This window comes from Trypanosoma cruzi (assembly GCF_000209065.1).
Source record: "Trypanosoma cruzi strain CL Brener chromosome Unknown tcruzi_1047053508139, whole genome shotgun sequence".
In the NCBI taxonomy this organism is placed as follows: Eukaryota; Euglenozoa; class Kinetoplastea; order Trypanosomatida; family Trypanosomatidae; genus Trypanosoma; species Trypanosoma cruzi.
The window spans coordinates 20085-48019 of record NW_921205.1 but is presented as its reverse complement, the minus strand read 5'-3'; the positions used below and the strand labels follow the sequence as shown (position 1 = coordinate 48019).

The following is a 27935-nucleotide window of genomic DNA, read 5'->3' as shown; positions in this document are numbered from 1 at the left end:
GTGCAACACACATCCGTGACAGCCGCCCTGGGCTAGCGCGATACCTCGATAATCCGTTTTTGCCAAAATCGATAAAAATAAAATAACAAAAGAAACCACTCAATCAACCAAGCATCCGATAAATAATAATAATAATAAAGAAGTAAACACATTGCCAAAAGCGTCCACTCCATACCGCATCCATGAGGAGCCTCGTACATTCTCGCCACGTGGAGGTACTGTTTGGGCAGACACTTTCCAACTCCAGCAGAAACTGCGCTACATTTTTCGTCAAGCGGATCATCTTCACCTGTTCAGAGGAGCATAATTAATGCTGCAGCTCGCACTGGATGCACGGTCAAAAAGACTCAGGGCGTCTGAGCGAATGTCACCGGCCACGGGCCGCGGCGGTGCGGGTGGTCGGTACGACGACGCAACGGTGGTGCCTGAGGCGTACGACGATGACGTCATTTCGTGGGGCTTCTGCGTCTCGTCGCTCTCCTCGTCATCGCGCAGCAGCGCCTCCAGCCCTCCACGCCGCGGCTCGCGCAGCTCCTGCCAGTGGCGGTCCTCCGCGTACCACACAACGACGCTGTACACAGTGACCGCAAGCAGCACAGTCGTCAGCAGCAGCACGATGGCCGCGTACGCCCTCGCACCGCCGTCGCTCGGCACAAGATGGTTGGCCGCGCTGACCACGCACAGCGCCGCAAGCAGCACAAAGCTCGCAGTGCGCATCACCGTCAGGAAGGACGAGCGCATCATGTTCGTGAAGGCAACCACGCCCGCACCCGCAAGCAGCACGGCCGCCATGCAGAAGTACTGGACGTGGCAGCCTCCCACGGGCGGGTGCACAGCAGCAATCAGGCACACCACACACAGCACCGACAGCTGGAACACGCACCAGTACACGTGGCTGCCCCTCATGTTCGTCAGCATGCCGCCGTACATCCGCTGCTGCGCCGCGGGGTGCCAATACCCGACGGGGTACAGCAGGCGCTCGTGCAGCGGCTTCCTCGAAAACTGCCAGTACCTCGTAAAGCTCGCGCCCGTGTGGCGGGCAATGAAGTAGCACACGCCAGCAGGAAACGCCACACCGTACAGCACGCCAACGACACCGATCACGCGGTGCTGCACGCGGGCGCCGGGCATCGCCAGTGCAAACACGGAGCCAAAGAAGATGCCGAGGTGCATCGTGTGCGCCACAACGTACGTCAGGCTCGGGAAGCGCATCGCAGCCCACGCACTCGCCGCGTCCACGCCACGCCACCGCTGGAAGGCCGCCGTCACACCGCAGTGCACGCAACCGAACACAGCGGCGAGCAGCGCGTTGCCCACCACCATCCACAGCGGGTCAAGGGCAGCAAACACCGACAGGAAGTACGGCAGCGCAACGGTGCTCGCACGCTCCTGCGCCGAGGCGCATGACATCCTCGCGAACACGCCGAGCGCCTGCATCTCCAGGACGGAGCCCAGCCCGCCGGTCACCACCACGGCAACAGCCGCCGCACCCGCAACAACGCCGGTGATCGCCGAGAGGGCGCTGGCAGCGGCGGGCAGCGTGTCAGACCTGATCGTGAAGGACCCAAGCAGCACACCCTTGCAGCCGCTGGACACCGCCGCAGCGTCGCAGCGAATGACTATCGTCTCGTCGGCACCAATGAAGTAACCGCGGTGCACGGGCACAGCCAGCTCCAGGACGGTGGACGGATTCGTCGCGTTGCGCACCCACGTCGCGTTGCGCAGCATCGCTCCCCACGGACCACCAAACCCGCGCGGCTGCGCCGTCGACACCGGAAAGAAGCTCAGGTGCGTGCCGAGCTGCGGGTCGCGTGCCCACCGAAACGGCGGCGGCAGCGCCACCATCAGCAGCGTCGGGACGGCGCTCCCACCGCCGCGGATGTCGCTCTGCGTCAGGCTCCCACCAGCCGCCGTCGTCGTCACGGCGAGCGTCGGGCACGCCACCTCGCTCCACCACAGCGTGTTGCTCACCGACGCCGTCGGGGTCCGCGTGGGAAACAGCGCCACCGTCTCCGTCACCTGCAGTGTCTCCGTCGGCCCGTACTGCGTCCTGCTCAGACTCGGTGTCGGTGTCCACGTTGAAGTCAGGCTGCGCGTCTCCGTCGGCGTCGCCGTGTGGCTCAGCAGTGGCATAGCGGGCGTGCGGTTGCACCCGTCCACGTGCGGCAGGTACACCGGCAGGCAGTCGCGCCCGTACCCACCATCAGCACAGCGGCAGACGCACGACCCCGACATCGACATCGTCGCAGAAGCAAAGCAGCGCACGTCGGCGTCGCACACGCTGCACGCCACGGGGCGGAATTTACCGATGATGCCGGCGGACCTGTACTCCATCGGCTGCAGCGCCTGCCCGTTGAGCGTCAGGCACCCCACGACGAACTTCCGGCCGGCGCCCACAAGCGCAACGGTGCCGTCCATCACGACAGGCCCACTGCCAGCGTTCCCATAGAGCGTCAGCGTGCTCTGCACGAGATCCGCACTGCGCGGGTACGACGGCACAGACAGAAGCCTGCCGCTGATGCTGTTGCCGCGCACCGACAGCCACGACCCGGACAAAAACGACGCCGACCCCCGCAGCTCCAGCAGCGCGCCATCCGTCAGCGCACCGGCGTTGTCGTTCACTACGACGGCGGACGCGTTGGCCACCACTCCGCTGTCGAACACCAACCCATGCGTGGCATACACCTGGCTCCCCGACACGCGCAGCACAGCGCCCCCAGACGCAACCACGCGCGCACTCGCGTACAACGCATATTCGCCACCGAGCACAGCCGCGTCCAGCGCAACACCGCCACCAACAAGCTCCAGCACAGCGCCGTCCACCACCACCGTCCGCCCACCAGTCACCACGGTCACAAGGGCCACGCCAGACACAACCAGCACGGACCGCACGAGCCGCAGGCCCGACAGCACCAGCACCGGTGCGTACGGCGAGGACTGCGAGCCGGGAAGATACACAAGCGGCGTCGGCCTCGTGGCAACCAGCAGGGAGTCCGCCACCGTCAGCACGGACCCCGCAGGGAACGTGCCGGTCAGCACAAGCGCTCCGTTCAGCGCCTCCACGTCGCACACCGACAGCTCCACCGGCCCGCCCTCGTCGCTCCCCGCCGTCCCCGCACCGCGCAGCGCTCCACCGCCCATCACGTACAGCACAGCACCGTTACGCAACGACACGTTCTGCACAACGATCCGCACGCCGTCCCGCGCCATCCACGGCACGTAGAGCACCGGACTCACACCGTCCAGCACAACGTGGCGCAGCGTCACCTCGCTCGCGCCGGCAGGCACAACGAACTCCGACCGCACCGTCACGCCCTCGCTGACAAACACACTCGACGCGGTGCCCACTGCGGGCGGCAGTGCGGGAGCGCCCACAGGCACGCACGCCTCGCCGTACCCGCCGCTGCCGCACGCGCACACGCACACACCGTCCGTCATGCTCGCAGACGCCGTCCCGGGCGCGTAGCAGTGCGTGTCCCCGTCGCAGTCGCCGCACCCAGCAACGTCGATGCTCCCAGCGTCGCCAAAACCAGCCGCTGCGTACTCCTCCGCCGTCGACAGGACACGGCCACCAGCGTCGTTGCACGCCACCCTCAAATGCGCCCCAGCCGCAAGCGACAGGCTCACCGACAGCATTCGTGGCAGCAGTGCTCGGTTGCGCACAAAGCTCAGCGTGCTCCCAGCAGCGGTCACGGCGCCAGCGGCGTAGAGCATCTCCCTCGAGACGCCGTCGTGCACGTTGCCCTTCGCCAGCAGCATCGACCCGCCATCCAGACTCACCGTCGAATAAAACGCCACCGCGTAGTCCTCCGCCGACAAAAAGTCGCTCCGTACAAGCGCCACAATGGAGCTCGACACGCTCACAGCCCCACGCACAGACACCGCGTGCTTGCACAGCAGGAAGACGCTGTCAACAAACGCCAACACGGAGCCGCCACTGGCCACAACACCGCCCTCCACCGACACGCACAGCCCCAGCGCCGTCTGCACCGACAGCCCGTCCACGTACAGCGCACCGCGCGACGACAGCGCCACGCCGCCAACCACCAACACGCCAACAGCGTCGCGGAACACAGCCGCCACGTGCGTGCGCGCAATGGTCAGCACGCTCCCAGTCAGATTCACGTTGTGCACCACGAGGCACGCGGAGAGGTCGCCAAGGTCGTAGGCGCCGCGGTACGCAACACGATTCTCTGCAATCAGCACCGAGTCCACCACAGTGACGCGCGAGCCCGGCGGAAATCGGTTCGCCACCACCACGCCGCCGCCGGAGCGCGACTCAAGCCCGCTGATCAACACATCAGCACACAGGCCAGCAGGCGGGTCGGACCGCCACCCCAAAACGTACAGGCTCGCTCCGCCCACAAGCGTGCAGTTCGCCAGCGTCACGTTGCGCACGGTCCATGTCATCGACTCCACGTCCACCACGACGTCCACCGCGAAGGTCACACCAACGTAGCACACCACCGACGTCCCGAGACCGGCGTTCACCTCCACATCCACACGCACGTCCCGCACGCACAAGTCGGCGCCGTCGGTGCTCGGTGGCTCGGGGACAGCAACGGGCAGACACGCATCGCCATGGCCGCCCTCAGCGCACCTGCAGGCGCAGCCATCACTCGAGACCGTCGTCGTGTACGCGGGGAAGCACGACGTCGCAAGAGTGCATGGGTCGATGCAGGTCAGAAATGTGGCATTGTACACGGACGGGATGCTGTATCTCGCCCCCTCACTGCCGTTCACAGTGTTGCACGCAGCCACAATCGCTCCGTTCGTGATATCGCGAGACCCTGAGAATATCCATAGCACTGTCGGCTTGACCGCGCTGGGCATGAGTTGGTTGCCGGACACAGTCAACGTGGAGTCGCGGAGATTCACCGTGGGGTTAAAAACAGCAAAGGCTTCCGATGGGGATTCACGGCAGAGGTTGCCGCTCAACTGCAGCCAAGAGTTGTAGTAAATGTGGGAAGAAAAAGCTGAATAAAACACAACCAAGCTTCCCTGCATGTCGTTGCCCTGAAACACAACCGCCGACAGAGACTCCACAATTAGGGCCCAACGCAAAAAAATGACGTACTGCACCGGCCTCGACACAAGATTGCCTCGGATCACCACGGCAGAGTTGTTCAGTACATCCAGCGACGAGGATTGGCCAGACCCCTCAAGATATATAAGCGTGCTATCACCGGCGGCCATATGAAACGTGTTGCCCACCACCGCAAAAAGGGAGCGCCACAACACCCTCAGCGAAGATCCAACAACGTGAATGGCGCTTGACGATGCCGTCACGCTCTGAAACACATTGCCGCTCAGCACCACCGCGGAGTCATTGCTGATCGCCAGCTCATTCATCGCAACACACGACGGGCTGTCAACGTCCAAACCCTGCCGAGAGATCAGCCTCGTGACCGTGAAGCGGTTCCCGCTGATCGTGATGTTCGTGTGCGGTGGAAACACACCCTCCGGTCTGAGCAGCGCGTCACGGAACGTGTTGCCGGTGACGACAATGTTCAGCGGCCCCACAGCGGCGTGCGCGTTGCCCAACAGCAACAGCACGGCGCCGTCCCTCCACGTGCATCCATCAAACCTGACATTCGCCACGTCGCCCGTCATCGCTCCAACCAGCACCGTCAGGCTCATGCCGCCCCCGCTGAACGTCACGTTGCGGTAGCACAGCCACGACAGCCCGCCGCCCACAGCCTGCGTAACCTCGGGGTACACCATGTCGCTGATGCACCCACCAACCGGCGGCGGCGGTGGTGGGAGCAGCATTGGCGGTGGCGGCGGGCCAGCAGGCACAGGCGCCGGGACGCACACATCGCCGTGCCCTCCAGCAGCGCACTGGCACCTGCAGTCAATGACAGCCTTCGTCAGCGGGGCAAAGCAGTCGCCATCCTTCGTGCACTCAGCGCACACCGCAACCGTCGTCACGTTGTTGATGCAGTGGAGCTCCAGTTCAGCTGCCGTCGTCACCTCCCGTCCCGCAACCGTCAGGCATCCAGCAACGAACTGGTAGCCGGCCTCTACCAGAGATCGCAAAGGCTCCGACAACCCCATCGAGCCCATCGTGCAGCCTGTCAGCGTCACCACACTGCCGCCGTCAATGATAAGAAAAGTGGATTCGGGTTCGTGAAACATCGCACCCGCTCCCACGTTGTTGTCGCGCCAATCCAGCCAGCTTGACCGCTGGACGGTCCACGAGCCCTCTGCATAGATGGCGTATGACACGGAACCGCTGTTCCCCACCACGCGCAGCACGCTGTGATCCGACACGCTGAAGCCACGGTACTGATAAAGAAGGCTTGTCCCGAAGAACACTGTGTTGTTGAGCAAAGCAAAAACAGAGCGATCGCTGACACTGAGGATATCCAAGTAAAACAGGTGTGTGTAACCATCGAAGCTGCAGTACCGCGTGTACAGCGAGCTGCCACCCACCAGCGTCAGCGTCCCGGTCGAGTAAAAACCATACCCGCCGCGCCTCAACGTATGCGCCTTGACGTTGCTGACCAACAGCGAGGACGCACTCAACAAAACGTCGTGCAGAGTCACTACGCTCAATTTTTTGTTCACATTGTTAGGCCAAAATACAATAGAAGACTGCACCGCGTCAACGTCCGTGACGGCAATGTCGCAGTGCTGCGGAAGGGCAAATGCAAACAAAGCTACGGAGGAACGCATCACCGTCTGGCTCACGCGGATCAAGACGCCGGCTGACTCCGCCGCCTCAACATCTCCAACAAACTGCAGCACAGCCCCGTCAAGGAATGTGCACCCGGTCAGCGTGATGTTGATGGGGAGATGCAGCGGCATACTGTTGAAAGAAAATGTCAGCACAGCACCCACGCCGCTGAATGTCACACCCACGTAGCAGTGGTGCGTCTTCCACATGTTCAGCGTGAGGTTCGTCAGCGTCTGGTTCACCACGCAGCTCGTGTCGCCGTCCACGGCTCTCTCCGGCGCGGGCAGCACAACCGTGTCGGGCGCCTCGAAGGGAAGACACGACGCGCCATGCCATCCGTCCTTGCAACTGCACGAGCACAAGCTGCGGTCCACCGACTCCGTCCCGGGCATGTAGCACGCAGCATCTTCGTTGCACGTGCCGCACCCAAACACCACCACTTCCCCAGGAAACACGCCGTCGTACGACACCTCCTCATCGCCCTGCAGGTTGCACCCCACCACAAACCGCGCGGGTAACGTCACAATCGAGTTTGACGGAGCCAGACCAGCAAAAAAAGAAGTATCTTCCACCTGACGGTTGTGTGCAAGTGCCACAGTGGTACCGCTGCCTAAAAGTTCAATGCTGTTCTGGGCATGTGCTATACTTAGTATTGCGACTGCACTCACGTTGTTGCCCTCCACACGCCATTGTGCACCACCCTGGAGAGTAACAGAGCCATCCAGATGCACCAGCGCCGATTCAAAAAATTCCGTGCTTTCAACAAAGGTGCAGTCCGCCACTCGCAACAGCCCTGCGGAGCTCACAGTGGTGTCCCCGTAAAAATAAATGCCATTAACGGCTATCATCTTGTTGTTCTCCACGTCAAAGCAACCGCCGTTCTTCAATTCAACAGAGTAAACATAAACAGATGATTCCACACCGTGATCCTCCTCCGTTGCCCTCAGCGTGCTTCCCTTCACAAAGATCCCGCCGCCATCAACAACAACAACAGCACCGGATAAACAAACTGCGTACCTATTCCCCTCGATGTAGTTTTCAAGCAGCAGCAGCGTCGAGTTCATCCCAGGGTAAAAATCCAAGAAGCCAATGGCGTGAGACGACGTCGTCACAATTACACTGCCCGCCACAAGTATCTGGGAGCTAGCACCAAAATCACCTTCAAACTCCAATGCACCAGAATCCAGCATCGAGGAGACAACGTTCACGTGCACGCGCGCACCACTCCCCCTGATCAACAGGCCCATGAGGACGCACTGCAGCAGCGTGATGTTGAGTGTCCGTTCTGATGCGTCGAAGCTCCACAGGTCCAGCACGATCGCGGCGGTGAAGGTCACGTTGACGAAGCACAGACCACGCACACCGGGATCAAGATAGTCCACGGAGCTGATGCTGCCACCGTGCACGCAGCGGACCTCCGTGTCCTTCGCGTCAGGGAGCGGGAGCGGCCCAAGGCCATCCGGAACAGCAGCTGGCAGACACGTGTCACCGTAGCCGCCAGCAGCGCACTCACACTCACAGCCGCGGATGCTGCTCGTCCTCGCTGCGAAGCACACGGCGTCCACAGTGCACGCACCACAGTCCAACACCGTCACGGGTGCTCCAACGTTAAGCTCGTCTTGGTAATTATTCACAGGAAAGCCCCTTAGCTCGTTGCACACGCCGTAGATGATCGGGCGCGATTCGGATGGTGGTGACCAGTTGCTTGTCATACATACAATGGTTGACGAGTACAAGCCGTACGTGAGTTTGTTGTCAAGTATCGACCACACACTCCGATCGCAAAACACCACGCCGTTCTCGTTGGCCACGTACACAACGTAGGCGGCGCGGAACTCGTTGTCGCGGTGCACCAGCCAGCTGCCGCCAGTCACGGTCAGCGTTTCTGCAATGAGCATGGCGAAGCCGAGACGGAAATTACTGGACACAACCTGCAGCACGCTACCGCCATCCAAAACAACATCCCTGAACACACACGCACCTTCGTAGATTTCAATGCTTGACGCACTCCACGAGCTGTTCTGTATGGAGAACACGGAGCCGCCGCTCACACGCAAATCCGACGCAAGAGCGTACATCACGTGTGCCCGCGACATAACGACGCAGTTGTCCATGTAGAAGACGCTGGACAGGTTCACACCGAGGCCGCGCTCCACGAGGATCGCAGCGCACAAGTCCCCGCCACAAACCAGCGTCGACCGCGTCATGACAAACCGCGTCGACAGCAGCCGGACGCCGTCCAGGACAAGCGCGGGGCCGCGCCGGAATCTCGCGTAGCCAGGGGTCGTCGGCACGTACTGCGACCCGCCAACCGTCGCGCGCAGCGTCGAGTTCGCCAGCAGCACACTCGAGTGCAGCGGCATCGCGCCATGCAGCACGATCGTGCCCTCCAGCGACGTCACATTCGTCATGTTGACGAGGGCGTGGGGCATCAGGTAAGCCGTGCTCTCGCTGAGGCCGCCAATCCGCAGCTGCGCGCCACCCACAAGCACGCAGTGGCGCAGCGTCACGTTCAGCGAGTCAGCGAACGCGTCCATCGAGCGCAGGTCCACCGCCACAGTGATCGGTCCGCTGAACACCACCGAGTCGAAGCACGCCGTCGCACGCCCACCGCCAACCGTCACGGACTCCGTCAGCGTCACGCCACTCACGCAGCCCTGCGCACCGCCACCGCCGTCACCGGCCCTCGCAGGCGGCACGTCGAACGGCAGGCACGCCTCGCCCACACCGCCGGCACGGCAGCCGCACACGCAGTCAGAGAAAGACGCAGTCAGCGCATCGAAGCACGTCAGCGCAGCCGCACAGCCGTCGCACGGCACCACGCTCACGGAGGGCAGGCCGGCCATGCGGTAGTCGCCGCTGCTCTGCAGCACCCGGCCGCCGGCACGGTTGCACTGCACCGACACAGCGCCGCTCGTGATCGTCAGCCCGGAGACAAGCGTCGCGCCGGTGGCAACGCAGCGCGCAATCGACACGGCGCCACCACCCAGCGTCACCCCCGACAGCGACGCCACCGACGACGCCTCGCCCACCGCCCACACGTCGCGCAGCTCCAGCCACCCGCCGGAACCGACCGTCCCACCGCCGCAGCGCACCAGCGACGACGCAACAGACCCCTCGACGCGCACGAAGCGCAGCACCGAATCAAACACCGCGAGACGCTCTCCAAGCACAATGCCGCCGCCGCTGCTCACAACCGACACGTTCGTCACGGAGAACACCGAGTGGCTCCGCAGACTGAGACGCGACGAGGACGCCACACGCATCGCGGACGCGGTCGGACCGCCCGAAGCCTCCAGCGACACGCCGTCAAGCACCACAGCGCTCGACAGCAGATCCACGCCGCCGCCAACGTGCACCGCCGACCCGCCCGCGTGCAACGACCTCAGCACAGTGTTGCTCACACGCAGCTGCGACTGCAACAGCGACGTCGCGTGCAGCACAAGCGGCGACGCCACCGCGTCCGTCAGTCCGCTCAGCTGCGAGTAGCGCATCGGCCCCGGCGTCACAATCGTCGAGTCGCGGACCGTCACGTTCGTGTGTGCCGGCAGGTTGTGCACAAACGCGAGCGAGCAGTAGTCGCCGGACAGCCCGCTCACGCTCACCTCCAGGCTCCGGTCACTCGCCGGCTCGCCGCTGTAGCCCCGCACGTAGATCTGCGCACCGCCGTCGCACACGCAGTTCCTCAGTTCGATGCGCAGCGCGCCGGGAAGCATCGCCGGCACGTCGAACACCACAGCCACGCCGTTCGTGATGGACACGCCGTCTATCAGCACCGTGTCCACGGCGCGGCCCACCGTGATGGCTCTGTCCACCGTGCCGCCCCGCAGCCGCAACACCACCGCATGCACCGCGGGCATCCACGCCGCAGCAGCAGCCAGCGCCAACAAAAAGAGCAGCGCCACACGCATAGCCGCAATGGCCATGCACCGCACACGGTGACGGCTGCGCGGACACGCACCCACCACAGACCACATCCAATGAACCAATCAGATACCAACAGGGTTGTCGTGGTGTGTCGCACTCGCACCGTCGACCGCACCTTTTGTCTAGCAAATCCCTTATACAGATGGCGTATCCAGCGACACAATTCCGATAAATCGATATCCCACTACTACTAGTCCTAATGCTGCGAGTAATTCCTAACACCTTGAAACGATAGTTGTGCTGCTCAAACCAAATTATCTCTAACTGCACGCTCAGAAAAGGAAGAGGCAGCAAAAACAGTAACCAAACACATTGGCACGCAGAAGCATCCGGTCACAGACAGTCCCCATCACAGCACAGCCGCCGAAGCAAAGCCGCGCTGACGCAATCACTTCAGTGACACCATCGCCTTCCACCTCCCACGCAGCCCCACAAAGCCCCCGCGCAGAGTGGCGGAATCCCGGAAAAAAGAAACATGACCACTGGCACCGCTCCTGTTACCGAATGGCTCCATCACATGGCAATCCCGATGCCGTGAAAAAAACACAAGAGCCGAGACAGACCACGTGACAGCGATACGACCGCCAGCCATCAAGCGCGTCCGAAAGGCGTTGGTGTTGGTGGTGCGGAAATGGAGTAAAAAGCTCGCCGGTCCCCAGCAATCAAAGCGTGGTTTCTAGTCCACGCGAGTCGGCATTGTGCAGTAAGCAGCGGCACCATGAGCACACGGCATTGCACAAAGAAGGGAACAAGGAAGCACGGCGGCAGCACTTGTTCACGGGGAAAAGGGTCCACACCGATTGTACATTCCGAGTGGCTCACAGACATCCGGATGGTAGTCGTGCAGATGCCGCGCGGCGGGTGTGACTGCAGTGGACTGAGAAGACGAAGAGAGGGGACAGAGACGCAGTGCGGCCCTCATCCACCTCGGTTGACTGTGACACCGGTTACTTCATCCCGTCACATCGCCTGCAGCAAAGACCGTCACCGTCAGCGGCGGTCGGTGCCTTCCCTCTCCCACTGGAGCGCAACTACACCGACGCAGTCGCTTGCCCACTCCCTCACCAAGACAACGAGGGAGCAACGGCAAAAGATGCCACACGCATGGCAGAAATGCGATCGCGGAGTCTCACAGCCGCCAAAAAAAAAAAAAAGACTCTCTCAGATGTTGTAGTACCCACGTATTCTCGCACAGTTTGGGTGGCTTTGTAAAACGGGAATGCTCAATTACAAATAAAGCACGCAACCATTGGAGCTTCTCGACATCGCAGTGCAGCAGCTGGTAGAGGAGGTACGAGCCGGCAGCCATCGACTTCCCGATCCCGGGCGTCCCAATCAACACACGCCGCCCAGGCGTAAAGTAGGGCTCACCGTCAGTGCTGAACCACTCGGTGAGATCGCCCTTGACAATCCGCCACACTCGCTCCACCTCACAGTCCACATAGCAGTCACGAGTGGATTTGTTCTCCTTCCATTTCCACGAGTACGGCCCTTCCCTTGTCCGAGGCGAGCACCATCAGTCTGGGACGCGGCCATGCACCGGATTGCTGCGCAGCGTCATTCTTTTCGAGAGTCATGCAAACTGCCCTGTACGTCCATGACTGCGGTGTTTCTCCTTTCCCTCACTTCCATTCCCGTCCACTCGCCGCCAGGAACCCCCACAACATGATGCCACCTCGCATTGTACACAGACTCTTACAATCCCTGCAGCATGTATCCTTCCACCCGACTGTAAATAGCCCACATTAATCGCCGCACCTCATTCGCCCTTCTGCGAGTCTTGGCGGGTTGATCTGTGTCGCTGTGGGTCTCCGGCCTCGCTCCCCTCCGACCATCTCCCCGCGGCACAGTGGACGCAGGGCCCTCCTCATGATCACCGTGCACTCTCTTGCGCTTTCCACGCATTGGTTCCCCTTGTCCCCGCAGTTGGCTCGAGTTAAAGCCGAACACTGACCACCAACCAAAAAAGGAAAATGAGAGAGATGGGAACAACAGGCACAGTCCCGACGGGCAGCCAAAACAATGGAGTCATTCACACAGTGTGACGGCACAGCGTGCGATGCACACCACATGCACGAGGACCACCGCAACGACGGCGAGTGGCTGCCATTCACCCAACACGGTGTTGGGAAAAGCTAACAACAAAACCAACAACACCGTGGTGGGCGCGGAGGGTTAGCCCATGCATTCCGCTCGCTACGGTCCCCGCACCCGTGTGGCACCGCCCTTACCGCAAACAATCAGCAGAAATACATGTAGGCATAGCCCCTAACACGAAAAAGTGGGAAGAGAATTCGGTGCAGCGACGGCCACACGCAGGTATCACAAAACATACACGCCACAGCAGCAATGCATCATGAAAAGCTCCCACACAAGGAATACATATAGAAAATTTCCGCAATTCACACAGCACAAAAAAACCATGACGCTCCTTTTCCCATTGCATCCGTCATTCACATTCCCAATGCGTAACCCTGCAGACATTACCCCTCCATGGTGAAAACAACTGCCTCGTTGTGGTGTCATCGCGCAGCCATCCGCCTGAGTAAAAACAAAGGGAAAATCAGGCGTCCTTCCATCTGAAAGGAGGCACTCCAACAAAGTGTCCTATGTGACGCAAACACTCCGCGGCCAGTGCCCGGTGTCGTGTGCGGGCTCCGCGAGAAGCTGTGGGCACGCCGCTGTGCCACACGGAGTGCCCCCTCCGAACGCAACAACAAAAGTGTCCCCTTCCGGTCGCACTCGTGGTGGTGGCGGCATCCGCTGCCTCGCTGCGTGCTGCTGGCGTCGACTACGATGCTGCAGTGTGATAGAGGGTGCCCGGCAGGAGCGGTGCTGCGTTGGGTGGGCAGTGCCCTCCGCGGCGAGAAACCCAACGCGACTCCTGACCGCGGCGCTCACGCACCTCCTTCCACTCCTCTCCCTCCACCCGGCAATCGCACAGCCACCAGCACATTGTCCCCGAAAACACGCACACGTGAAAGCGTCGCGGAATATTTCCCGAGTGAACAAAGTGAAAACCACACGCTGCGGCCATCGCGCCGACAGGTCCGACGCAGCCGCGCCCACACCCACAGCAGCAGACACACAAAAAAAAAGATCTTCGACTCCGTGCCACGTCCTCGTGCGTGATGGTGCGGCGCCTAAAAACAATACCGCCACACGCCGTGCAGCATTCCCACAGGGAATGAGAGCCACGGCGCACTCTCACCGCCTCCCCCTTCCTTCTCTTCATTTCCACTGAGTGAAGCAAAAAACACACGCAGCAGCCAGCACCGAGTGTAGGCGGAACATCCAACTGCACCGCAACATGTACGCCGTGCGGTTATTTGTGTGCGTGCGTGTGCCTGCAGACGCGCAAAAAAAAAAAAAAAAAAGAGATCCGCGCACGTAAAGAGGCACACAAACGCGCAGCAGAGGTGCAGGACGGAAGAAGAGAGAAGTCCAATGAAGCTCGAGATGGCACGGCAGCCAACCAGCGGCAACCCACAATACGCTTGAAGAAACAAAAAATAAAAATTAAAACAAAAAAAAATTGCCCTAACGAAGTTTTCACGTCCATAAAAAAAAAAAAAAAAAGGAAAACTGCTTATATTTTCTTCCTGCAGAAATATAAATTTGCTTCGTCCGTTCAGACCCCCTTGGTGTCCACACAACAGTTACATTTCATTGGGGCACTCCATGCGTTGTTGTACATTTCACCTCACCTTTTTTTTTTCGCTGCGCCATCGTCGTGGCGCTCAATACCGAGTGCACGTGTCTTCGGCCGACGGAAACATTAAAGACATCCCGCCGTTCTCAAAAAATTTCAACACACACACAAAAAAAAAAGAAAAAAGACCACGGTGCAGTCCCCGGAGGGAAAGCACACCCTTCGTAAAGACTTACATGGAAAAAAAGGGGGTTTTCAAAACAAAAATAAAAATATATAAAATGAGCGGTGCATCCACACAAAAAAGACAATTATTATTTCAGAGGGGGCGTGGAAAGGCGCATATTGTTCCCGCTGGAGGCAGCAACTTCTCATTGTGATCTCTCAGTAAAGGGCCGCAATGCCCCACAGCCCCAGCAGCAGCAGCAGCAGCAGGAGCACCCGAGACACGTCTCCACGCACGGAGTCCTCTCTCTTCGTCACCATTTTTAGTTCGTCAGCACTCAGTGGGCGGTTGTACAGAAAGAAGTTCTTCACCGTCAGATCACTGTCGCTGTCTCCCTCGTCGCCCCCAATGTAAAAGTGTGAGATTTCAAGCACCGTCGTCTCAAGTGTTGGTATCGTCTCCGAGCTCCCCACGAGCTTGCCATCCACGTAAACGGAGCCATTGTTGCCGCCCTGAAGCATCAGCGCCACCTGGTATTCTTTCCCCGGCTCCCACGTGCTGTCCTGTGCTGTTGTTTTGCCGTCAAACACCGTCTCCCACTTACTTCCAGCGCCGTACGACAGCCCAATCATCTTCGTGGGATGACCTTCCCCCAGACTCGCACCCAGCAGAGGAGTGCTCTTCTTCGGAGCCTTGTGGATGGTCACCGTCGCCACAATAGCGAAGTTGTGATCCACAAAGCCGTACTGATTATTATCCTCCCGGCTGTTCACGGGCCATATTGCCCTGGACCCAGGCCCCGTGAACTTGAACCCATTGTGGACCTTCGCTGCCTTCGTCACCGTTGCATTCACGCAGCGGTACTCGTCGACCCACGTGTCACCACTGGCTGCGTTGGACAAAAATCCAACCAGACCAGCCGTGGGCGTGAATGACTCGGAGAAGGAGGCGTCCAGCTGTGCCCAACCGCTGAGGACGGACCTGACTGTATTCATCTCCTCCGCCAGGCGGGAAAGTGAAACGGCTGTGCCTGTTTTAATGCCCCTCTGCTGTGAAAGATAAAGCTCAGCATCCGAGTACAACAGGGCGTTGGCAAACGTCTTGTTCTCAGCACTGTCCACAGAAAACGGTCCGACATAAAACGTGCGGTTGTTGTCCGTGACCCAAAGATAGAGCGCCTTGTCCTTTTGCTCCTGCGTGGGGTACCTTTTCTGAGTGTACAGCATAACCTTCCTTCCCTCAATGGTCGCGGTGATGAGGGCTCCCGCACGCAAACTTTTGTCCCAAAAGAATTCTGATTCTGACTTGACCCACACGCCCAAGAGTGTTCTGACAGCCTCCGTCCACGTTGTCCCCATGTTACGCGACTCGAACACCCTCTGGCCATCATCACAATCCGTAATCATGAGAATTTGTCCTCTCTCCCACTCGGTGATGCAGGAGCCACGGCAGCCCGCAGGAAGCATACCCCTTGAGAGTGTCCAGCTACTTCCATCGTCTGTCGAATAAATGATCATGGAAAGAAATTCACCATTTTCTTTCCGCTTTTGCAGAGGAAACACAAAAGTGCCATCCTCCATCAGAACACCGGAGCCACCACCGCCGGCCCAAAGCACTTTCGAGTCACCTTGAGCCTGTGGAGCAATCTGTCCCAGCAACGATTTGGGCTCGCCCCATTTGATCGATTTACTCTGCTTGCCCTCCGTAGACTTTGTGGCCTCACCCTGAACCAGTTGAATATCCGTGCCACCAAGCTTCCAAAAATCATCCTTAGTGTCTTGCATCATAATGTAGCTTCCCACAAGAAGAAACAGCTTATTGCCCTTTGCAATGGTTGTGGGAAAGCGCGCAATACCCACATGTCTCTCCTCATTCACTGTACTTAACACGGTGTGTGCCCTCCATGTACCGTCATTGATCTCGGCGACAAGAGACGGCCACGACTCCGCAGCGTTGACGTACCCCGCAACAATATCGGAATGATAAACAAAACTTTCTGTGGCACTGGAGGGATTATATGAAATGATACCCTCCGCAAGCACAGCCATTACACCACCAGCACTGACAAGAGAGGGTGAGGCAAACGAAACCCCAACTCCACTTTTAGAATCATCTTCTCCTGCCAACACCTGCGTCTTATTTGGGACAAAAATATCGACCCACTTAGAAAGATGCTCATCCTCTGACACACTCCCCACAGCGGCCGCACCTCCACTGCCGCAGCACATCATCACGACAAGAGGGAGGAGCAGCGCAAAAGTAAACAAACGCCGGGACATGTTGGGCCTCTGCGGCTCACCCTCTCCTCCTTCCCTCCTCCTTCCGCTGGATCCGGTCACGCGGCGACGGTTGTGTGTGCGGGGTGCCTTCACTGCAGCAACAAGTGAGAGCATATAAATAAGTGTGTGTGTGTGTGCTGTTGGTCCCTTCGAATTTCACAGTAGCGATTCGCGCTTGTTTTCCTAGCGTGCGTGAAAAAGTAGAGAGAGAAGGAAGCATGCCAAGCAAGGAGACAAGACAGTGAGCACAGCCACCCGTCCACTGTGAGCGGCACCATCATCCCCGCCGCAGCCACTCCCAACAACAGCAACTCACGCGCACAGACACACGGAACAGGAGAAGGAAGAACAGTGCACCGGGAACACACAGCGACTGCCACCACCAGCAGGAGCCACGGCGGGTGATTTTGCCAAGCGTCAGAACACACCGCGCAACATCCACACAAAACAACCGGCAGGACGCAAAAGGACACAGCCGCCCTTCGCACCACCCACGCGCTGCCGCCGGCCCTTTCACTGTTGTCTCCGCCAGCGCACCCGCACAGCCGGAATATCCCCAACAACAAATCCACAGCGGAAAAGACACGTCGGCACGCGAGGCTGCAGGGCGGGAAGCAATCCGCACTCATCCCAGGCACCCTCAACACCACACCACCCACTGGCCGCAGGCCGCCAACATTTCAAGAAAATAAATCGCACGCTCCTTCCCTCCTCGCAAAAGCCACCGCAGCCAGAATATTGTGCGTGCGTTCTCAGCGCTCACGTCGCTCCACAGCGTGTGTGGCATGGCGTCCGTGTCTGCGCATTTGTGTTTGTCAGCACCTATAATTACGGAGCAGCTGTGCGACACAAAAGAGTCCAGAGAAAGCAACGGCAGAGAGAGGCAGATAGCACACACGTAAATTACTCATATCATCACACACACACACACAGGGAGAGAGAGAGAGATCGCCCACTCAATGCAAACAAAATAAAAGAGTTACGGTGCTCCGCCCATGCAGCCAGGCAGGACGGCAGCGGTGCGTGTCGTGCAAAAGAGAGCACCAACGGGCCTGCATGGGTGTGCATGCATATATACAATGGGCACATTATTGTGTGTGCCTCGTGGGGTGAGGTGAGGGCGAGAGTCCATGCAAGGGGACACACACACACAGAGAGAGAAGGAAGAGTGTGTGTGCGGGCGGTGCACGGCTCTCTCACACTCACTCTCACGCGGACACAGCAGCAGCAGCCGCACACACAACAAGAGGAAGAAGCAAAAGAGGGAAGGTGGTGTGGGAGACCGCGGTGCTGCCGTCACTTTCGCCCGACGTAGCCGCATCACTCGTGGCTTCCAGTCCTGTTTCCCGCGCGCCGCCCAAGATGGCTTCGTGACAGCCATCCGCGTGCGGTATTGTGACGTAAGATGGCTGACGATTGCCAAAAGTGTTGTATAGAGTGAGGTTATTTGCCGCACCCGGATTAGACGCACTGCCACCTGTAGAATGAGATAATAGATTTGCTTGCTCTTGATTGACAGAAACACCGCGAACTGAAGCTACTGAGTATGGAGGCGGCTCGCGAGGACGTCCGGTTGTTGCGCTGTACACGGACTCCAACCCGCTAGTGCTTCTTCTTGTGCTAAAATGTCGGATCTTCGTTTCTTGTTTTGAGGTTGGCCGGGCGCCTTCGGTGGCAGTGACTCCTGTGCTCTCGGTGCATTATGGGTCACTTGTCCTGCTTCCTTTGCTGGTGCCGCAGGTTTTGACAGTTCTGCTGCTGATTCACCCCGCAGATTTTGTGATTTTTTTGGTAATTTTCCCGCTGCTGCCTCTGCTGTTTCTGGTGGCGGTGTTGTTGGTGCTCGCGGTGCGGGCAGTTGGGGTGCTGCGTGCTTCCCACCAGCAGCTACACCCTCACGTTGATCCTCGCTCATCGCCACCTCGGGCAATGGCCTCCTGCCGCACACGCCTCAGCACGTTATGCCGCATGATTATCGCTGACGATGGCAAAGCTCTTTTCTCTGAACTGAGAGTTGGTGCACTCTGCACAGCAGCCTCTTCCACTTCTCCATCTTCGGCAGACTCCCGATTACTTCCCCTGTCTGTGCTCCTGCCGTTCCCCCTCGTCCTGCTCCGGGAGTTGTGGCCAAAACAACTTCACCTGTGACCGCCTCCTTCTCCACGACATCCTCCCACCATTCCTCCACCGTGAGCAAAGGGTCCGCAGGAACGTTGTTCGTGAAGACAACACCTTCATCCATCGTACCTCCTTCGGTAGGCTTCTGAACCTCATCAGACGTAAAGATTTCGAGTACCCTGTCGCAAACTATAATTTCCAAGCCAGCAGCTGCATCTGAGCAGTTATACCACGATGGATTCCCACGGGTTGCCAACATCCGCACGCACCGCATTTAACACCGATTCCACCTGACGCTGCTTCTGCGTCTCGCACACACAAGAGCAGCAGCAAAGCAGTGCAGGCGTCAACAGAAGACAAAACACACGGCACATCATCGGAAGTATTGTTGTTCAACAGTGTAAATTCGAGCTGCAAGAGCGTGAGAGAGCAAAGAGAAAGACGGCAGCTACGGCAAATAAAGCCACCGCACAGTAACAACTGGCAGAAGCCCCGAAGCAACAGCACAGAGAAGATGGGACCAGTACAAGGGCAAACAAAGCACAACACCCCGCGCATCATAAATAAAACGGCAATAACAGAAAGCAGAGAAAGTAAAAACAAAAGGCAAAAGCCGCAAAAAAAAAAAAAATACAGTGCACAACACCAACACACAGACGAAAGAGGGAAAAGCAAACAGGAGCGGCACACAAGGCTCCACGCATGCACATACGGCGAGAGCAGTCCGTCGTGTCGGCACCCCTCACGGAGGGTGCGCACACACACACGCAAGAGGATCCAGAGCCCACAGAAACACAAAGGCGAAGTAACACTCAAAAATGAGAGATCCCCGCACACCACGTGGATTGTTGTTCCACGGAAGGTGCGGCCAGTATTCATCAAAAAAGCAATTTACTAATTTTTTCGTTGCATCTTGTGGAAAAAAAGTGTGAGTAGCAAAGGGACTGTCTGCAGACAAGAGGCAAGTATTCCGTCTCATACGGGCCGTTGTGCGGGCTGGGGCAGTCACAAACAGTCGCAGTCCCAATTCCCAGCGACGCGGGCATTCCCGCAGTGGACGAGGCAGACCCTCTCGTGGTCCGCCGTGGGACCAGCAGCCCGTGGCGTCTGTGATGAAGCGGTGGCGGAAAAGCCTGTTCCATATTGAGTACCCGCATTTGTGCTTCCTGCGTGTCTTGCCTGCTGGCATGCTTGGCAACTTCGGTGGTGACCTGCGCGCAATGCGCCTGTTAAGAAGACGGTGGCGCCATTGTGGCATCCGCATGTGAGGCCCTCGCAAACTATCGGAACGCCAAGCTGAGCACGTCGGGCATGTGCCCTCATACTGTGGACGGACAAGTGCACTCTGCTGCAGGTTGGGCAGGAGGACGTCAATCCGCCGCTCGCCGGTCGACAAGGAGTTGCGGTGCTCACGTCGGGAAGAGGTTCTGGCGGAGGCAGTGGCGGGCCGCTCACCGCAGTGAGGGAGGGGCGGCACCACCGACATGAAGGGTTCCTTGTGATCCGCAGGGCGCGTGCAGGCCTGTCGAAGAGTGGGCAGGTGTCGCATCGCGCCTGTGCGCGGTGCCGTCACTCGGGGACCGATGTCCAGGTCAACACCAGGAATAGAGTCCTCGCCACAGCGAAAGGCGCCTGTCACGCGGTGTGCGCGCCTTCCTGTGCCCCCTGCACATCCTTCCAGTAGAGTCGCCTGACTGCAATGAGAAAGCCCACGTGCCAGGCATTGGCGCAGTCCTGCGGGAGGGATCGTGCCATGATGGTGTCCGCGTCCGCTTTCACGTTGCGTGGGACTCCGTGGTGCCATAGGGAAAATGTGAAGCCAGCTGTGTGACCTCAATCCACCAGTGAATGCGGCACGGTACAAATCCCCTCGCTGACGTCGTCCTGCAGCGCCACCGGGCCAAGGCGGAGTGACTCCATCGCCGAGAGGGAGTCTGTGGCTACAGGAACTCGTGTGGGCGATTGGGATGCTGCTGCCAGGCGGGGAACTGGGAATTTTCTGTGGCCATGCTCAGTGACAGGACACTCCGCTCGGCAGGAGCATGCAAGGCTACCAGCGGCTGTGCGGTGAGGCTCCACAGGCAGCGCGGCTGTCCGGGGAGTCAAGCGGCGGCGCGGATCCAAATGCATGCTGAGCGAGAGACGACAAGCCGTCCGTCCAGCGGCCTGCGTCATACGGCCCAGGGAGGCGCAGGCCGCTTCAAGGGCCGATCGTCTGACACCGTCCAGGGCGTCGTTGGCGTGCCGTGGCTGGAAGACGCCCGCCCCGCTGCAGCTCACAGTGTCGCAGACGAAAATTCGGTGCTCAGCATGAGGGGCGCGGATGTGGTGCGGGAAGATCCCCATGTGGCGGCGGACGCGTCGCAGTTCCTTGAGGACGGCATCTCTCGGCAGCGGAATGGTCGTCGCTGCCTTCCCAAGTATTGACGAAGGTGTTTTTTCCGAGCATACTGCGCCACGCACGTCCTCAATATACCAAAGAAATGTGAGGCGTTTGTGCTGTGTGGGTGCGCGTAACCCAACGTTCCTCCGCAGCGGTGCTGAACTGGCGGCCAGGTGGACAGAAGTATCCTTCGCTGATGCGCGTGGACCGAGCGATGCTGTGCAGCTGTCGCGGTGCCGCGCTTCCAGGCTGTGGAAGTGGGTTGGGGTCGGACACGGTGCGATTGCCTCGCCGCCGTGGTGCAACGCACTGTGGACGCATCAAACCAGAAAGGATCGCATGTTGTACTGGGACGCCCCAGCCTCTGCGCCCAGCCGCAGCTGAAGGCGGCGTGGCACGGTCTGCTCTGCAGCGGCGGTGACGTGCACAACAAAATTAATAAGTTGATCAATCGCATTGCCAAGCAGAAGCAGAAGCAGTGGGTGGGGTTTGACGCGTGGGTTACCACCGCCCAGACGATGGTCGGCCGTGTCCTCGTCAGACAGTCGGTGTGAAGCGATGCAGAACAGAGCGGACCGTTCCTGTCCGCGCTGATCCTCAGGCTGTGCTCGGCAGTCCATGTGGTCACAACGGACACGGCAGCTTGCATTGCCGCACCACAGGCAAGGATGTCCACACCCAAGGAAACAAGCGTGCGGTCGTCAGCGTGCATGAACGCCGACGCAAAGGGAATGCTGTACAGGCGGCGCATCAGTCCATCCACGTGGCGGTGGAGGAGCTGGGGCCGCACGACCTTGCATTGGGCTGCCACGGCTGGGGGAAGCTGCTGTCGGGAATATTGCTCGCGAGCACTCACCCAAGCACAGCCGCCTCGCAGATGATTGCGCTACCAGCGTTGGGTGCGACGGCCCAGGCGCGGGAGCCCGCAGAGCACAGCCAGCACTCGCCCATCGCCAAAGGTGTCGAACGCAGTCGAGATGCCGGTCGGGACCTCGAGAAAGCGGCGAGAGCGACGGCGCAGCGCAGGACGCCGCCCCTGCCACGCCCGCAATCCACGGCAACGCGCTCGCTCAGCCCTCGTGCCGCTTCGTCACTCACAGGCGTCACCACGTCGGAGGCCGTGCGTTGTGGCGTGGATCCAGGGCGACGTCGGTGGTGTGCCAGCAGTGCTGACAGGCGGCGGTGGACCAGTCCTTCGCACACCCCTAGCAGGGCAGAGAGCAGCGAGATGGGTCGGCAACTCTCCGTGCGGCATGCGTTCTTCCCGTGTCTGCGGATGGAGATGATTTCCTCGTTTCGCAGAAACTTCGCAGGCCGCCTTCAGCGAGGGAAGTGTTATTCATCGTTCTGTGCGAACAGCGGGTGCAAGATGGCGTAGAAACGCACTCAATACGCCGCCGGGGTCAGGGGCCATGCCATGCAAACTGTCGCGGATGGACGTGTCAGGCGCATACGGCGTGAAGGGCCAATCCGTATTCCAGTCACCAGGGGCACGCGAGCAAAAGTGTGCAGACAACAGTGGGGATCGCAGCACGTGAGAGTCGGACAGTGTGACGGACGAGCGGTCTGCCTGCTGCAGAGGCAGAGCACAGACGCAGCCCCAAGAGTACCGCAGCACAGCCGATCCCAGAGGGCGGGGACGTGGCACCGCCATGCATCGGAGCATCACAGGCCTGGGCTCCACAGGGCACCAAGCTGTTTCGCACGGACCACTAGCAGCATGGAGAAGCCACCGCAGAGGGCATGATTGCGGCCCTCCCGTTTGCGGACAGCCTAAGCTCGGGGTAGGTTGCCTCGACCGGAGGCAATGTGCGCGTTGCATGCTGCCGCTGCATTGGACTCGGCATGCTCCATTCCGTCCGTCGTGATTCCTTTGGAGCCGTCACGGCTGCCGCACGGGATTGCGCGTCTTGCCGCTCGTACGGTGCCTCAGTGCACCTCCAACCATGTGGCCAGGAACGTTGCATGCGCCGAGGTGGAAGCATTCCAGTCGGCTTCACGCAGAGAAAAGACGGCATGTTTCCATAGTGGCAGCATGCCTGCCTGTCGCGGGATGCCGTCCTCCGTCCCTGCAGTGTGTGATGGCAGATGGTGGTCCGACTGCATGCAGCGGCTGGACGTCAAGTGGGAGACACGCAGTGCGCGTTGCGCAGTCACGTCGGGAAACGAGACGCTGCGGCCGCTGATCCGCGCTGCCTGTGCCGGGTCGTCGGACAACTCAGAGTCCATGCCGGTTGGGGTGGTGGCAAGGTCCTCTCCTGCCGTCGTTGATGCTGAGCGACCGTCCCGCAGCTCATGGTGTGAATTCAGGTTGCCCGCAATAGGCGCTGCAAGACCAAGGCGACGAACGGTGCTCGCAAAGTGAGCAGTGTGAGCGATTTCCAGGGAAGGCTACATAATTTCATCACGTACATGCTGGGGCAGGCCGGTGGGCGCACGCGGAAGGCAGTGCTCTCCACGCAGTTGGTGCCAGCAGCGACAGGCGCTCTCACGGCAAGGTGTGGCGCACCAAGAAGGCCACGCCACCACCGCGCCCACTGCAGGCCTGGTGGAAGTCACCGCAGCTAATGAGCCTCGTCGCTGGGGCACTCCGGTGCCTGCACTCGTGCAGAAGAACCATGCCGGGCGGTTGCTGCGCCAGTCGAGCTGCAAGTGCAATCCTGAAGGGCAAAAATTCTAAAGTTCTGAGCTGCCAGACAACTACGAGGCCGTCCTCATGGGCGCTGCGGCTCTTGCGGACACCACCGCAGCGGGTGATGCCGACGGAGCGACCACAATGAACCGACTGTGCGGTTCTGGCAGTCAAGCTGCACGCAAACCGCCTCGCCCCTCTACAACCGACAGAGCGCGGGACCTTCTCGAGGAGTGACACCGTCGTGGTCCCCATCACGCTCGCAGCAATGCCCTACCGCAATCACTCCCACAGAAAGACAAGAAAGAGTGTGGATGTGTGCCGAGAACACAGCGACCGTCATCGTCGGAGGAGGCCATCGTGGCGCCGTCCGTCACGCGTCAGCACACACTAAGCAACGCACGCACCCGGCAGAGCAAAAACAGAGGGGAGAGAAGAATGACCCCAAGGGCAGGCAGCACCTTCACACATGGCGGGCATCGTGCGGCCGCGTCGGCCGGCATCCAGCAGAATGCAAAAGGCGTCCCACACGCATCCATCCAATGGCACCGTGATTTCCACCGCAGACACGCCGCAGTCTCTCCATGTGAGCACGGGACGCAAGCCAACGTCCCGCCGTTGCCAAAGCATTCCTGCAGAGCGCTGTGCAAATACTTATGTGTGTGTATACTGGGGGGAGCTGAAAAGAAGAGAAGCACAGGGAGACGCATCAACTCAGCAAGAGGCACAGCTGGATGGCAGCGATACATGCGGCACGGCCCCAACCTCAACAATCACGCACGGTGGCAGCACACGCACATCCACAAAGCAAAAGAAAAAAATCTTTAAAACACGGCGGCAGGGTGTAGCTGTGTGTGTGCGGTGCTGCGGGTGTCTGCCCGCCCTGGCCGCAAGAAAACAAAACAAGAGGAAAGAAATGTGTGCGCCGCCCCACAGGCACTCGTCGCACGCCCACACGTCACGGCTCCCTCAGCGCGCCGTTCGTCGCGGCCCCGCCTCATGCGTGCAGCAGGCGAGGCGCACAGGGCCGTCGTCATGAGCGTGTCGGTGGGTGTGCGAGTGGAGCAGTTGGGCGGGAAACACACGGCACCCCTCGCAGGAAGAGCGCAGAAAAAACAATTAAAAAAATAGAAAAGAAAAACACGTCCATAGTGATTGCCCCAAAAGCAAAAAAGAGAAGAGATGGGGGATGAGAGATAAAAATAAAAATTTAAAGCATCAAAAAATTTAAAAAGCGCAAAAAAAAAAAAAACAGAGCTATGAGAGCAATTTGTTCCCAGAAAAAGTAATTCCGTGCAGGGGAGGTCGCAAGTGTCCCACGCGGCAGCCAGTCACTCCTCACAGAGCCGTAAACCCCCACAGTCCCAACAGAAGCAGCAGCGATGGCAGCAGTCCGCTCCCTCTCACAGTGCCGCCGTCACCCGTTGCTCCTCCAACGGCATGGGAGCTCGAAGCCGTCCTCCCCACACTTCCCTGCGATGGGCTCGGCAGCAGTTGCTGTGCAGTGGCAGATTCCCCCGCCGTCGTCATTTGACCCCCTGCCACGGTATGAGAAGCAGCTTCCGCTGGTGCTGCGACATCTTTTTCCAAATCGGCATTCCCACCAGAAAAGGTCAACGGGCGGTTGTGCAGCAGAGCGTTCGACACGGTCACAGACACGTCGTCTTGGCTCCCTGCGCCGCTTCCATCCCCTCCAATGTAGAAGTGGGAGATCTCGTTCGAACCCCTATTTCCCAATGCGCACGCTTCATTCCCATCCAATTGCTTACCATCGACATACGCGGAGCCCTGGCTGCCGTTCTCTAGCACAATAGCCACTTGGTACTGTGTCTCTTTCTCCCAAGTGCTGCTGTGCTCCTTAGACGTTCCGCCACCGCACAGTAATTTCCACTTACCACCGCTGTCGTACGACAGTCCCAGGAGTACAGGATTACCTTGGCCATTCGTCTTCACACCCATCAAAGAAATAGGACCCTCCTCCGGCACCTTGTCGATGGACACCGTCGCCACAAGAGTGAAGTTGCAGTTCGCAAAGTGGTACAGCTGATTCCACCCCTGCTTGCCAACGGGCCATTCCGCCCCCGCGCCACGCCCTGTGAACGTCACGCCATCGGTAGTCCCTGCTGCCCCAACACCGCTCGTTACTGTGGCATTCACTCTGAGGTACTCGTCCCTCCACGTATTCTCAGAGAAGTTGCCGGACAAAAAGCCGACCAGCCCATCCGTGACCACAGAAGTGCAGGCAGTGCCAGTCGAGGTACTCTCCGCAGCACTTGAAGTGAGGCACAGCTGGGAGAGAAGGCCGTCCACTTTCTTCCAGGTCGCCACCTCCCCCACCCGCTGCAGCTGCGCAGTCAGACGCACAGACCAAAGACTGCGCGATGGTTTCTCATCGCACTTCCTCTTCTCGTACAGTGCAATCAGCTCCTCATTATTATTAGCTTCAGTTTCACCACCTTTGTGCAACAGGGAGCTGGCGGCAACGTCGTCTTCCTCGTCACCGGATACCGGCCCAATATCAACAATGTGCGTATTGTCCGTCACCCAAAGATGAAGCTTGCCTCTTTCATTGGCTTCTTCTCCGTTCTAACCTTTAGAATACACCGGCAGAGTGACGAGCATCAATTTTCTGTTATTATCATCTCCATTGCCAACAGTCGCTGTGGTGAACCCGCTCCCAACGCCCTTCACGTTTGCGCCTTTTGGGCTGCCCCACACGCGCGAGAGTGTCCCGAGTGCCTCCGTCCACGAGTCCTCCTTGGCATTGATCTCGTACACCCTGCGGCGGCCATCATCACACGCAGCCATCATGATGAGTTTATCGTCGTCCCACTCCACGACGCAGGGATCGCTGCAGCCACCGGCAGACATCCCCTTCGGCACCTCCCAAGTCGTAATGTTCTTCGAAGTAAATAATCAGCGAAACGGTCTTTCCAGTCTCTCCAGTGCCAACGTTCCCCTTCTTGCCTTCCACGGGAAACACAAGCGTACCGTCCTTCATCCGAACACCCGATCCACCGCCACCAATGAGCCGCTTCAAGGTGTCGTGTTGCTTTTTTAAAAAGAGCCCGCGAGAGACCGTAAGTATCATTCCAATAAATTCTTTTCTCACTGCCCCCACAACTCACGTTCCCCTTCACCAGCAAAAGTCCCCAGCCATCGGCACCACCCTCCTCAGCATCAACTGTGGCTTTCCGGCTGTATGTCCCAGCAAGCATTTAAATAGCACTTTCCTTCACAACTGTTGTTGGTCGGCTCACATGCGCCTTCGTCTCGCTTTGAGAAACAGCCGGACCCCGTTCTTGGGAGGGGCAATTCCCTCCATCAAAAGGACATTTATCCAGTACTGGTGACTTTACTGTAGTTTTATCCAACTCTTCTTCTGTTTGTTCACCAAACGCCAGTTACTTGGATTACCTCGCATTAAAATCGCATACACTGTCTCCCTTCGTGCACTGCGCCTCGGAAACGGCAAATACATCACCATTCACCTCAACAAGACTGGGAACACGAAGCAAGCCCACTGTTTCCTCTTTCTTCACATCTCTCCAATCAAAATATGTCTCCGGTGAAGACGCTTCACCTGACGCTGCCTCATCAGCGGTGGCACCCCCACTGCCGCAGCACATCATCACGACGAGAAGAAGCAGCACCGCGGAAGTAAACGCACGCCGGGACATGTTGGGCCTCGGCGGCTCACTCTCTCTTCCTTCCCTCCTCCTTCCGCTGGATCCGGTCACGCGGCGACGGTTGTGTGTGCGGGGTGCCTTCACTGCAGCAACACGTGGGAGCATACAAATATGTGTGTGTGTGTGTGTGTGTGCTGTTGGTCCTTTCAGTGCCTTCGAATCTCACAGTAGCAATTCGCGCTTGTTTGCTTTCCTTCCTGGCGTGTGTCCGTGTGTGTTCGATAAGTGAAGGAGAAAAACAGCGGCAATACATCCGACACATCAATGGGAGCACAACACCCACGCGGAGAGCAGGAGACAAGACAATCCGGAAGGGACGGCACGGAGAGCCATCGCCCACAGAAAAGAGCAGCAACACGGCAAGTCGCAACAGGCCGTCGGTGTGTGCGGGCCAGCCCTCACGCGGTGCA

General features: G+C 59.2%; 4 protein-coding genes and 2 pseudogenes across 4 annotated transcripts, besides 10 other annotated features; all 6 read right to left on the bottom strand.

The window, feature by feature from the left end:
* Window positions 1–16077: part of a sequence feature (areas not merged during assembly with more than two copies in the genome that could not be assigned to a particular haplotype) that runs on past the window's edge.
* Window positions 119–139: a sequence feature (AT_rich).
* Tc00.1047053508139.140 (dispersed gene family protein 1 (DGF-1), putative) lies at window positions 286–10656 on the bottom strand (the record flags this gene model as incomplete). Its single annotated transcript, XM_815358.1, has 1 exon — window positions 286–10656. The coding sequence occupies one exon, from the start codon at window positions 10654–10656 to the stop codon at window positions 286–288; it is 10371 nt and encodes a 3456-aa protein (XP_820451.1).
* Window positions 5746–5787: a microsatellite.
* On the bottom strand, window positions 11736–12512 carry Tc00.1047053508139.135 (annotated as a pseudogene).
* Window positions 14114–14143: a sequence feature (AT_rich).
* Window positions 14521–14541: a sequence feature (AT_rich).
* Window positions 14643–16817, bottom strand: Tc00.1047053508139.130 (trans-sialidase, putative; the record flags this gene model as incomplete). The annotated part of the gene is made up of 1 exon (XM_815357.1): window positions 14643–16817. The coding sequence occupies one exon, from the start codon at window positions 16815–16817 to the stop codon at window positions 14643–14645; it is 2175 nt and encodes a 724-aa protein (XP_820450.1).
* Window positions 14673–14698: a microsatellite.
* Window positions 16078–17106: a sequence feature (heterozygous, non-Esmeraldo-like haplotype).
* Window positions 17107–27935: part of a sequence feature (areas not merged during assembly with more than two copies in the genome that could not be assigned to a particular haplotype) that runs on past the window's edge.
* Window positions 18241–18618, bottom strand: Tc00.1047053508139.120 (uncharacterized protein; the record flags this gene model as incomplete). The annotated part of the gene is made up of 1 exon (XM_815356.1): window positions 18241–18618. The coding sequence occupies one exon, from the start codon at window positions 18616–18618 to the stop codon at window positions 18241–18243; it is 378 nt and encodes a 125-aa protein (XP_820449.1).
* Window positions 18676–19095, bottom strand: Tc00.1047053508139.110 (uncharacterized protein; the record flags this gene model as incomplete). Its single annotated transcript, XM_815355.1, has 1 exon — window positions 18676–19095. The coding sequence occupies one exon, from the start codon at window positions 19093–19095 to the stop codon at window positions 18676–18678; it is 420 nt and encodes a 139-aa protein (XP_820448.1).
* Window positions 19951–23914: a mobile genetic element.
* Window positions 25240–27630, bottom strand: Tc00.1047053508139.80 (annotated as a pseudogene).
* Window positions 27638–27659: a microsatellite.